The 12154-nt window shown below is 49.1% G+C and overlaps 1 protein-coding gene across 12 annotated transcripts in view; it reads left to right on the top strand.

Annotated features, from left to right (window-relative positions):
* Kdm2b (lysine demethylase 2B) overlaps window positions 1-12154 on the top strand; it is a 129047-nt gene that overhangs the window by 92245 nt on the left and 24648 nt on the right. For 2 of the 12 annotated variants that reach the window (XM_038346747.1, XM_038346746.1), the window contains exon 1: window positions 5262-5411. The exons of the other annotated variants lie outside the window; for them this stretch is intronic. In XM_038346747.1, coding sequence (XP_038202675.1) covers window positions 5358-5411 — 54 coding nt within the window. In that variant the 5' untranslated portion in view covers window positions 5262-5357. Of the gene's footprint in view, window positions 1-5261; window positions 5412-12154 lie in introns of those variants that run through there. 12 annotated transcript variants of the gene reach the window in all.

The raw sequence follows: 12154 nt of genomic DNA, 5'->3' as shown, positions 1-12154 counted from the left end.
GTATCAGCCACTCAGTGCAATTGGCCCCCCAAAGACTCCGTACTCTTTTCCTGTACTGGGTTTGTGAAAATGTTCCTAAGCTTTAGCTGTGGCCTTTGGGATATGGACACAAAGAAAGGGGCCTTACACCGGGGAGGACCGTTTCTCCCTTGGATGTAACCAGACTCCTGGTAAAAGGTGGATACATCCCCAGTCTCACTTCCCTCTGTCCATTTCTAGAAGTGGGCAAGTTGAGGATGAGAATGGGCATGGGCCTCCGAGTATGGTGAGTGTCTGAATACTTAGTTAGCGGGAGTGAGCCCCTGGGTTCTATCTTGAAGAATAATAACCATGTAACAAAAGAGGGAGCACTCTGGATTATTTATTTGTTTGTTTGTTTGTTTATTTGTTTATTTATTTATTGCTGTTTGCTCCTTTAATTTATTAGTAAACAAACCCATTAATATTAGTTGAAGTTGGGGCTGGAGTGATGGCTCAGCGGTTACGAGCACTGGCTACTCTTCCAGAGGACCTGAGTTCAGTTCCCAACACCCACACGGCGACTGACAACCATCTAAAACAGGACCTGATGCCCTCTTCCAGCACACAGATGCACGTGCAGAGCACTCATTCGTAAAATTAAATAAGATTTTAAAAAATTAAAAAAATATTAGTTGAAGTTTTACTGTAAGCAAGTCATTGAGCCTTAAGACTGTATAAAAGGAAGCTAGGGGGGCTGAAGAGATAGCTCAGTGGTTAAGAGCACTGACTGCTCTTCCAGCGGACCCAGGTTTAATTCCCAGCACCCACATAGCAGCTCACAACTGTCTGTAACTCTAGTTCAAGGGGACCTGACACCTTCATACAGACATACATGCAGCCAAAACACCAATGCACATAAAATAAATGAAAATAAATAAGTTATTTTAAAAAAGGAAGCAAGGACTGTTAAAGAAAACCCTGTCTTGAAAAACCAAAATGAATGAATGAATGAATGAATGAATGATTGATAAGAGATGAGACTTCAGTTTATAGCGCTGGGATTAGATGGAAAGACATAAGACTGGAGGGACCAGGTACAGCTCCTTCGTAGAGTGTGCGCTTAGCTATTGTGCACAAACCAAGCCACATAAATACAGTAAAATGAAAGACTGGGCCCGTAAGAAGAGCACTGTGCATTTAAAACTATGTGATCTCAGAAATGTCTACCTGCAGGATGGCTGGGCAGAGCCTTGTGAGAACGGTGCAGGTGACATTCCATCACTATCCCTGTTTTTGTTACTGTTGTGTCTTGGGACAGGATCTCATGTAACCCAAGCTGGCCTGGAACTCTCTAGATAGCTTCGATGGCCTCAAATGCTCTCAGTCCTCCTTCTTCAGCCTTCCAGGTGATGGGGCTGTTGGTTTTAGTTACCATCTTCCTCTTCCATCGTTTACTGTTTTAATCATTTTTTTAATTTCTATTTTTATTTGAGACAAGTCTCACTATGTAGCTCTGGCTGGCTTAAAATGTTAGGAAGACCAGGCTGATGTAAAACTCATAGAAATCCACTTGCCTCTGCTTGCAGTACTAGGATTATAAGCATGATCAACAGTGCCCAGTTGATATGTACCTTTAATTTTTTATACGAGCTCTTACTAATTTGTTCAGGTTTTCCTTGAAGGTAGCCAAGGCTGACCTTGAGTTTGTCATCCTCCTGACTCAGCCTCCCAAGTGGCTGGGATTCTAGGCATATATCACCAAGCTCAATTTAAATGATATATCCTACACACACATTTCTGTAGCTTGCTCTATAAAGAACATTACAAATCTTAGATATGCAGGTCCTGCCTTTGCATTGTATTCTAGGTTGTAGGTATATAGTCATTTGTCTATGGCCGCCTCCCCTTTTGATGTTTCTTCTCTTTTCATTTTAGCACATTGCCTTTTCCCCACCCTGGGATGAGTCTCAATCTGGGTAGACCCAGGGAACATTCCTGAGGTCTCAAGATCTGATAAGTACCGATCGGGCATTCAATGACACCCAAAGAGAAAGAGAGAAAGTGGGTGGCTCCTGTGACCTGGGAGGACTTGGCATCCAGGTGGTTTTTTCTTTTTTTTTTCCTCATGACATGGTGAAAGCTCTGGCTCCTCCTGACTCAGGGCAAGCATCAAATGGCTGGGTGGCATCAGCTTTGAGAACTTTCGAAGACCAGATCTGGCTATGTGGAGCAAGGAGAGTGTTCAGTTCTTCAGGGTCAAGTAAGGAACAGCCAAAGCTCAGTGGAAGCAATACAGTTTAAGATGGCAATTCTGCTGGGTAAGGGATGTCATAATGTCTACAGTATACAGTCTGGAACCCTATCAACACAGAACAGATGTTGGATTATTGCACCAGGTAGCGAAAGGAAGCTTGGTTGAGAGAGACAGAAGAAGCCCTTGAACTACCAGGAGAGGATCTCCTAAGAGGCTTGGATTGTGGCTGGCTGGTCCTTAGGTTTAGAAGCTAGCCCAGCACAGGAATTATTCGATTTTGGTCTCCCCTGGTAAGATCAGACATCAGGATGGCTTTGTTGACTACACCTGCCCTCCTTGGTGTTGCATGTAACCTCAGAGGTCACAATTTATAAAAATCTAGCAGGATTGGGTTGCATTGATAACCCTGGAATTTTCAAACTTTAGAGGCTGAGGCAGCAGGATTGTTGTGAGTTCGAGACCAACCTGGGTTAAGTTACAAGTGCTTACGCCAGCCAAGGTCACGTTCATGTTCATCTCACGTTCATCTCACAAGAAAACAAATCTAGTGTTTTTTCTCAGCATGTCAGTTGGATCATGACAAACCAGTCTTTTTGTTTGTGTTTGAGACAGGACCTTACTATGTAGTCCTGACTGGGCTGGCCTCAAACTCACAAGAGTTCCTCCTCTGCCTCCTGAGTGTTAAACTGAAAGACATGGCCACCAAAACTGGCCAAATGAAAACCAGTTTGTTGTGGCTTTTGCATTTTCTTCCTTGGCCCAGGATCAAGTTGGAAGGAAATCCTTTCTCTTCCTAGCAGAATCTCACCTCAGCTTCTTTAGCTACGCCTTGGGGCACAACTTGTGGGACAGTGAACAGTGCCTATTCTGTGGCCTTAAATGAGATCGTGATCTTAGCACACTCAGCACAGCGCTTACAGCGCTCGCGTGGGGACTTTCTCCAGACGATGTTAATTTAGCTAAGGGATTCTCTAACCCTCACTTGGCTCCCATGTACTCCCCTGCCAAAGCCCCTTCAGGCTCTGCAGTGTGATGAAAGGAATGATTCTGGTGTTCCCTGCAGCTCTGTGCTCAGCCTCCTTTCCCTTTCTCTTTGTTAAGCCATGGTAAGAGAACTCTGTCATTTTACTGAGAGTCCTCATAGGAAATCAACCCGAAGACAGTTCTATTAAATGGACTTAACCTGTGAGGAGGGGGGGAAATCCCATTTCTAGGCTACTCCTGATGGATTATGCAGTTTGGATGTCTCTGACCTTGCAACTATGACCTGACCAGTGGCAGAGAAAGAAAAGCATTTTCTTCTTCTTCTGGGGATGAAAGGTTGGGCCTGTGCATCCTGGACAAGCTCACTGTGCCACTCAAATGCACCCCAGACCTAACCTATAGTTTGCATCCTTCCCCCAAACCCTTCTAATTTCTTTAACCAGCTTCTTTCTGGGTGGAGCATTTCCTAAGTGCTCATACATGGGCAGCTTTGTGGGTGAAGGGAAGTGTGTGTGGGGGGGTCATTTTTTGCCTTTTTTTTTGTAACCTTGGACTGTGAACAATACAAAACGGAAGAGGAAACTAAGTGAAGATGTGTTCAGTAAAGAGCAAGTCAGCCAGGAGTTTTTCCGTAGTGTCGGTGGGTGTATAAACTTCAGAGACTATTGAAATCCATAGAGTGAAACTGACATCCCACTTATTTACTCCTGCCGAAGCCTCGTGCGTTTTAATTTATAAGGTCTCCACCACACATCCTGCCTTCATGGACAGCCCAGGCCATAACAAACTTGCCAGTCCCTCCTGTGGATATCCTGGCCTAGATGAGAATTAGCAGTTGGATGCCCATGGCATGTTGGTCATCTGACTTTGCTGCGATTGGATATTCTTGAGAAAGCTTCTCAGTAAGTCCTTCCTGTTTTATAGATGGGGTGTGACAGCAAGTCCAGGTGTCCGTAGTGCCATCTTGGATAGGTGTGTGGCGTGTGAATCACACTGTCCGGCTAAGTTATCCTCTGTGCTGGTTTGTGTTCCAGTAATTGTGGTGCCTGTAATAACATTGGTCATCTGATCTAAAAGTCACTAACGGATCTTTCAGGGGAAGGGTTGTTGACATAAAAGCCAGTAGAATTTCTGTTGGAATGAGAGAACGATTTTCTGCCGTGTTGGACGAATCCATCACCGGCCAATCTTCCTGGCCAGTCTCGTCGGATTACTGAGCTCTGAGAACTGCAATAGCACCTGTAACCTCTCTGAGGTCAGTTCCTGGCACTGGAGTGGTGCTTCCCTCCAAGAGGGTGGCGCGCCCACCTCAGGGACGATTCTGGGGCATTCTGACAGCTCTTAGTCAGGCGGTCGGAGCCTGCACCACCTCAGATTTGACGCTGACTTTCAACCTGAAAAAGCAAACGGAAGAGCAGAGAGGACAGCGTCTAGGCTGCGGCTCCTCCAGCGACCAGGGAGCTGGTCCCAGCTCTTCCCGAGGCCGACAGGCCTGCAGGCTCTGGGTAGGGGGCCTCTGCGACTCGCGGGCTTCAGATCCCGAGGTCCCGATCTCCGAGCGAGCGCAGGCAGATCCTGCTGCAGGAGACCTAGGGACCCGTGCCTGGCGTCGCACGTAGGGCGGGCCCCGGGGGCCGGTGCACCCGGTACTCAGAGACACCCCTGCGGACCACACAAAAGACCCCACCCCAGGCCGGCTGTGCATTTCCTGTGGCAGCGGCGGCGGCGGCGGCGGCGGCGGCGCCCTGCGAGCCACCTCTGTGCTTCGCGCAGCGCACGGACCCGGCCGGGCGGGGCGCTGGGCACGCCCCCACGCAGCCCGAGTCCCCGCGCTACGCGCCCCGCGGCAGCCCTCCGCGGGCCCGCCCCCGTGTCACCACAGGCCGGGCTCCCTTTGTGTGAGGGCCGAGCGCCGCGGCCGCGCCATTGGCCCGCCCGCCCGGGGGGCCAGCCCCTTCCTGGCTCGCCTCATGCATATGCATGAGCACCGGCCCCGCCCCGCCCCCTCCCGCGCGGGCGTGCGAGGCGCGCGGCGGCTGTGGCTCCCTCGCCGCGCGGGAGCCCGAGCGCTAGCCAGGGCGAGCCGAGCCTGCTCCCTGCGGGCGGCGGCGGCGCTCCAGCCATGTCAGCGCTCTCGAGTCTGGGCCCACCATGAGCCATGGCCATGTCCGTGAGCGCCGAGGACGACGACTATGAATCGGAGCCCGACCAGGTCGGCGGCCCGGGGTGGGGCTGAGGGAGGGACCCGCGGCGCGACCCGGCGAGCTCCTGCCTGACGCGCTGAGGCGGCTGAGGCGGCCGCGACGCCGCGCTGAGGAGAAAGTTTGGCGGCCGCGGCCGGTGGGCCCGGGGCGGGCGCGGGCAGGGGGCGTGTGCGGCGGGACGCGGCGCCGCGGACAATGTGGGCCTGCGGGCCTGGCCGTCGGGTGGCGCGGGCCCGGGCCCCGCGGGTGAGTTGCGGGGCGCGCCGCGCCCTCCTCGGCTCCGCAACCCGCGGCCCACGCGCTTGCGGGGCTCCGCGGGCCCCGCGGCGCCGGCGCCCCGCCGCCTCCCGCGGTCGAAGTTGCACCGGGACCGGCGTCCTCGGGGCCGGAGGACGTCCGCGGCCCGTGGGCCGACGGCCCGAGCTTTTGTCTGGTCGCCGCGCGCTCGCCCGCCGTGGGCAGCCGAGACAGGAAGGGGTGCGAGCCGCGGCAGGCGCGGGCCATCCGGAACCCGGCGGGCGAGAGCTCTCGGCCTCCGCGGCCGGCAGCACAGCAGCCCCTCTCCCCGAGCGGAGGGAGCGGGGAGAATTGTGCGTGGAAAACAAAGCTCGGGGTGTGTTGACCGCGAAGATTCGCCCCAAGGCTCGCGTTGAGCACAGCAGGGAAGAAAGTTGAAGTGCTGCTGCTGCTTTTAGCCCGAGCCCAGAGCCACCGTGTGAACGAGATAGCGTCTGCAGCAGCCGGGCCGCCAGGTAGACATGCCCACGGACTCGGGACCGGGTGGGTCACCTTATCCTGCGGGTTCCGCCGGCCCCTGGGAGCCAGGTGCCTGTTATTAGTGCTGCTCGCCTTTCCTCAGTGCGGTGAGGATGTTCAAGCGAAAATATCGGACCCCCCCCCCCACCCTGAGGAAGTAAGCAGAAGGGCTCCTTTGAGTCGCCCCGAGCCTGCCGGTCCGCAGTTTTCTTTGCCAGGGCTCAGTGTTGGGTTTCCTGGTCCTGCTGCCCGCTCCTCGGCGTGCCCACCCTCCAAGTGCTGCTGAGTCTCCAGCTTCTTGGTCGGATGACCCCGGGCACAATCAAGAGGTTTGGGTCTGGAGGTCTGTCCCGCCTGTCCCTCGGGCAGCGCTCCCTGCGCGTGGAAAGCTCTCGGGATCATGGTACATCGTTCGTGCCTCGACTCATGGTTCAGTTCAGGTCTGCCAAGAGTTTACGGTTACCATGGCATCAGAACGTCTTCGTATCCGATGGTGTCTTACTGACTTTGGTCCATCTGGCTTGGGTTCCTGTTAGCTCCTGTGGCCCAGGGTCTTTGACAGGATAAGCCCTCTCTGAGCGTTTGTGTTTACTTTGGTTCCTGGAACAGCGGCTCGCTGCCTTGTTGTTGCAGTGCTCTCCAGGGCAGCCTCTAACTTGGAGCAGTTTTCCTGCCTCGGCCTCTCGAGTTCTGAGTCAGCACAGCCAGCTTGTCTCCGGGCTGAAGAGCACATTTTGAGGTGCTGCCCTTTCTGGGGGAGACTGCTGTTAGGAAGGGGCCTAGTCTTGTAGCCAGGTAGTGTTTCCTCTTTGCATGGGCCAAGCTGGGAATAGCCCTTCAGGAGCAGTTAGCAAGAGTTCTTTGCGGGCTTCCATTAGCACAGGATTTCCCCTTTCATATTTACTAGGCAGACAACATTCTAAGCCGAGGCATCCAGCAGCCGTGGTTTTCTCAGTCCTTGCAGAGTTGCTGTCCACCCAGGCACTGCATTTTGCAGGTACTTCAGGCTGTGGCTCAGTCCACTTTGCCCTCCGTACCATCACATTTTTCATCAGTTTTGTCCCCGCTGGGATTTTGTTTAATTTTGGTTTTTCAAACAGGGTTACTCTGTGTAGCCCTGGCTGGCCTGAAACTAGCTCTGTAGACCAGCCTGGCCTTGAACTTGCAGAGATCTGCCTACCTCTGCCTCCCAAGTGCTGGAGTCCAGGTGTGTGCAACTACTACCCGGCCTCAAAGGGTTTTTTTTTTTTTTTTTTTTTTTTTTGCGTCAGCGTTTCCTCTTAATATATCCCAGGTTCTTGAACTTTTTATCCTCCTGCTTCAGTCTCCCGAGTACTGAAATTATGCCAGTAAACTTGGCATTATAGTTTCTTTTTTTAAAAATATTTATTTATTTATTTATTTATTATGTATACAATATTCTGTCTGTGTGTATGCCTGCACGGCAGAAGAGGGCACCAGACCTTATTACAGATGGTTGTGAGCCACCATGTAGTTGCTGGGAATTGAACTCAGGACCTTTGGAAGAGCAGGCAATGCTCTTAACCTCTGAGCCATCTCTCCAGCCCCGGCATTATAGTTTCTTAAACTGACATTTTTTTAAAAAAAAATTGTTTATTGTGTGTGCATTCGTGTTTGTATATGCATATGTTCATATGCCATGACATTCTTGGGTGTGTGTGTGTGTATAGAGTTCAGAGGACAACCTGTGGGATTTTTTTTTCCTTCTCCCATGTGGGCCCTAGGGATCAAGCCCAGGTCACTAGGCTTAGCAAGCACCTTCACTCACTGAGCCATTTTCCTAGCCCTTAAATAGTGAAATTTCAGTCTTTTTCTGTTTTTCTCTTCGTCTTTCTGCCTCCCCTACCCACCTTTTCTTTCTTGTCCTCCAAGTCTACTGGTAGCCAGGAATGACCTTGAGGTTCCTTTCTGTTCACCTCCAAAATGTCTAATTTATAGGAGTGGGCTACTACACCATACCCAGCTCACAGTGAAATTGCAAGGCAGGTCCCTGAACCTATCTGAAGATGTATGGGAAAATTTGGCAACTTTGTAATTAGGTGTGTTTTTCTAGGGAAAAAGTTCTTAGCTTCCTCAGGTTCTCCAGAGGTCCCTCCATCCCCTGGGTGTTTTTATCTTCTTCTTTCTTAGCCTCAGTACATAAACAAACCCAGAACCTTCCTTAATGCCTGCAGGTATGATGTGTCCCAGGACTCACAACACTGGTCATACCTATTTGTGTGTGTGGGGTGCGTGTCCATTATGCTTGAGGAATTTGATGTCAGCTTGGCTGTGTTGTACAGGGGGATAAGGTTGGTGGGAAGCTTAGACCTGTCTTCCTAACCCAGTTTTGGGAATTGAACTCAGGTTCTTGGACTTAGTGAGCAGGTTCTCTACCATTGAGCTACCCAGTCTTCCCTTTTAAAATTATGTTTGTTCTGTGTGTACATACATATGTGGCCATACTTTCCATGTGCAAGGAGTGGGTTCTATTGGGATCAAACTAAGAATATCAGGCATGGTGGCAGGTGTCTTCAGCCACTAAGCCATCTTGCCTACTTCCTCTACTTTTTAAAATTTTTTTTTTTTTTTTTTTTAAGATTTATTTACAGTCTTCTGCCTCGATGTAACCTGCATGCCAGGAGAGGGCACCAGATCTCATTATAGAGGGCTGTGAGCTACCATGTAATTGCTGGGAATTGAACTCAGGACCTCTGGAACAGCAGCCTGTGCTCTTAACCACTGAGCCATCTCTCCAGCTCCTTCCTCTACTTTTATTTCACTTTTCTTTATTACTCCTTTTTCCTTTCCTTTCTTTTTTCTTTCTTTTCTTTTTTTCCTTTCCAAACAGGGTTTTTCAGTGTAACAGTCCTAGCTGTCCTGGAACTCGCTCTGTAGCCCAGGCTGGCCTCACAACTCAGAGATCGCCTGCCTCTCCCTCCTGAGTGCTGGGATTAAAGGCGTGCGCCGCCACTGTCCAGTTTACTGTTTTCTTTTTACTTTTTGAGACAGTCTCACTGAGTTTCTCAGGTTGTCCTTCAACTTACTCTGTTTGATCTTCCTACCTCAGCCTTCCAAGTAGCTGTGAACCCACCAGACCTGTAAACCTGTTTTAATTGTAGAAATATTTAGCTGCATTTTATTGTGTCTCCTCACTTGACTACCTTTTTTTTCCCCACACCCTCCTCAAGGCAGGGTTTCTCTCTGTAACTCTGGCTGTCTTAAAACTTACTCTAGACTCAGATCAGCTTGCCTCTGCCTCCTGTATGTAGATCAAAGGCGTGCGCCACTACTGCCCACTAAAAAAAAAAAAAAAAATTATGTGCATTGGTGTTTTGCCTGCATGTATGTCTTTATGAGGGTGTCAGGTGCCTTGGCACTGGAGTTACAGACAGTTGTGAACTGCCATGTAGGTACTGGAAATTGAATCCAGGTCCATCTTTCCACTGTAGAAACTCTTGACCATTTGTTTCTTGAGACTTACCTGGCTCTTGATGAGAGCAACTTTCTGTTGCTTTTCCAGTCATCCTGGCATTCCTGGAGGGGTCCGTCTTGGTTGGGTTCACTTTAATATTTTCAGTTTTAGGATTGCTATCAAAGACTTCCTTCTGGCTGCCCTCTCAACCTCACCATCCCTGATGCAATCCCTGGTACAACTTTAGCCCTTACATGATGTTGATTCCTGATGTGTATCTTTGCTTTGGTTTGTTCCCTAGGTCCTGCAGATTGTTTCCTCCACCTCTTTGACTTCCTTGCTCTGCCTGTTGCTCAGGCCAGACAGAAATTCACCCTGCCTGCACTCCTATATTCTACCCATTACCAGGATCCCGAATTGTCCCCTGCTGTTTTCATGTGTTGGTTTTGTTCATACCCTCAAATTTTGTCTTACTGCCCATGAAATCTCATTCCCTATATTATTGCCAGAGTGCAGTCCTGCTGCCCCTGTGTGTGAAGTCCTGTAAGTACAGGGTGTGTTTCCTAACCGTGGCCTAGGAGGCCTTGCAGATTAGGTTCCTTCTACCTCAGAACTCCTTTCCAGAAGTTTTGCTGAGCTTTTTGTAGTTCTTGAATGTATCATGTACTTTCACATCTCTATTTTTTCCTTCCTTCTGCCTAGACTGTCCACTCCCTAACCCCATCCTCAGCACTGTCCTGTGGAGTCCTCTTCTCCCTCTGCTGCCTTTGGAATCACATTTGCTTTGGTGTGTGTTGGTCTTTCCGACCTGCCTTTTCCGGAAGATGAGGCATCTCTTCTGGGTTTGCATACTAGAGTCCAGGCTTTAGAACTACTTCCTAGGCTCATAGCTTAGTTTTCTCATTTGTCAGCACTGTGACAGTGGGAAGGTTACTTAACTGCATTGTCTACAGTTTGCTTATTTGTAAATGGACACAATTCCTACTTTGTAATAAGCTATTGATACAAATATATTAAAAAGTGACTAGCACTTGAGAGTTAGCTTGTAGTATCATCATGTTAATTTACGTGGTTTCTGTATTTCTCCTTCCAGACTGTAATGTCTTTACGAGTAGGCTACACAGCTTACTCATCTCAGTAGTCCCAGAATTTAGCATTGAATCTGGTTCATAATTTACAGCCAGAAAACACTTGGGTGGGTGGATGAGTGGGTGAATATGTGAATGAGGGGGTTAATGAATGAATCCCCAGAGCACATGGCAGACTCTTAATGCTAGTGATGCTGAGCATCTTGTCCTTGTTTGTTGGTCATTTGTGTGTTTTATATTTTTTAAGAAATAGCTAATTGTTTTGCCTGCACATGTGTCTGTTCACTGTGTACATGCAATGCCCCTAGAAGCCAGAAGAGGGCATCAGATTCCCTGGAACTAGAGTTACAGGTGATTAAGTCACTTGTGGGTACAGAGAATTGAACCCAACTCCTGGAAGAACAGGCAGTGCTCTTAACCACTGAGTTACCTCTCTAGCTCTCTTTTGGCCCAGCTTTAGGGTGATATTTTTGTCTTTTTATCATTGAGTTGTTAAGAATTCTTTATTCTGTATCCTAGCCACCACCCACCCTTCTTTTTTTGTTTTTTTGGGTTTTTTTTTTGGGTTTTTTTTTTTTTTCGAGACGGTTTCTCTGCGGCTTTGGAGCCTGTCCTGGAACTAGCTCTTGTAGACCAGGCTGGTCTCAAACTCACAGAGATCCGCCTGCCTCTGCCTCCCGAGTGCTGGGATTAAAGGCGTGCGCCACCACCGCCCGGCTTCTTTTTTTTGTTTTTTGAGATGGGGTTTCTCTGTAACTTTGGAACTAGCTCTTGTAGACCAGGCTGGCCTCGAACTCACAGAGATCTGCCTGCCTCTGCCTCCTGAGTGCTGGGGTTAAAGGCGTGAGCTACACTACCCATCTATATCCTAGCTCTTTTCTGCTTAGATGACATGCAGATATTTTCTAGTTTTTTTTAAACACCTGTACATTCTTTTAATTCTATGTTTAGGGTTCTGATACATTTGGGGTTATCTTTTGTATGTAGTGTTTGTATGTAGTGTGAGGTAGGGTCCTGTCTTCATTCTTTTTTTTTTGTTTTTTGTTTTTTGAGACAGGGTTTCTCTGTGGCTTTGAAGCCTGTCCTGGAACTAGCTCTTGTAGATCGGGCTGGCCTCGAACTCACAGAGATGCGCCTGCCTCTGCCTCCCAAGTGCTGGGATTAAAGGCGTGCGCCACCACCGCCCGGCTCTCTTCATTCTTTTGCATGTAGATTTCAACTTTTTTCAGCATCATTTGTTGAAAAAAAAATTCTTTTCCTCAACTGAATTTTTTTTGGTACCCTTGTTGAAAACCATTTGCTTAAAAAAAATTCATTTCTAGACCCAGTTCTTTTCCATAATCTGTAGTTCTTGTGCCAGCATTGCACCTTATTATTGACTGCCCTTTTGTAATAAGTTTTGGAACCACAAAGTCCAAAACCTTCCATTTTATTGTTTCTTCCTACTTCTCCTTTTCTTTTTTTTTCTTTTCTTTTTTTTTTTTTTTTTGGT

Source organism: Arvicola amphibius, chromosome 10 (genome assembly GCF_903992535.2).
Source record: "Arvicola amphibius chromosome 10, mArvAmp1.2, whole genome shotgun sequence".
NCBI lineage: Eukaryota > Metazoa > Chordata > Mammalia > Rodentia > Cricetidae > Arvicola > Arvicola amphibius.
This window is presented reverse-complemented; position numbering and strand designations above follow the sequence as displayed.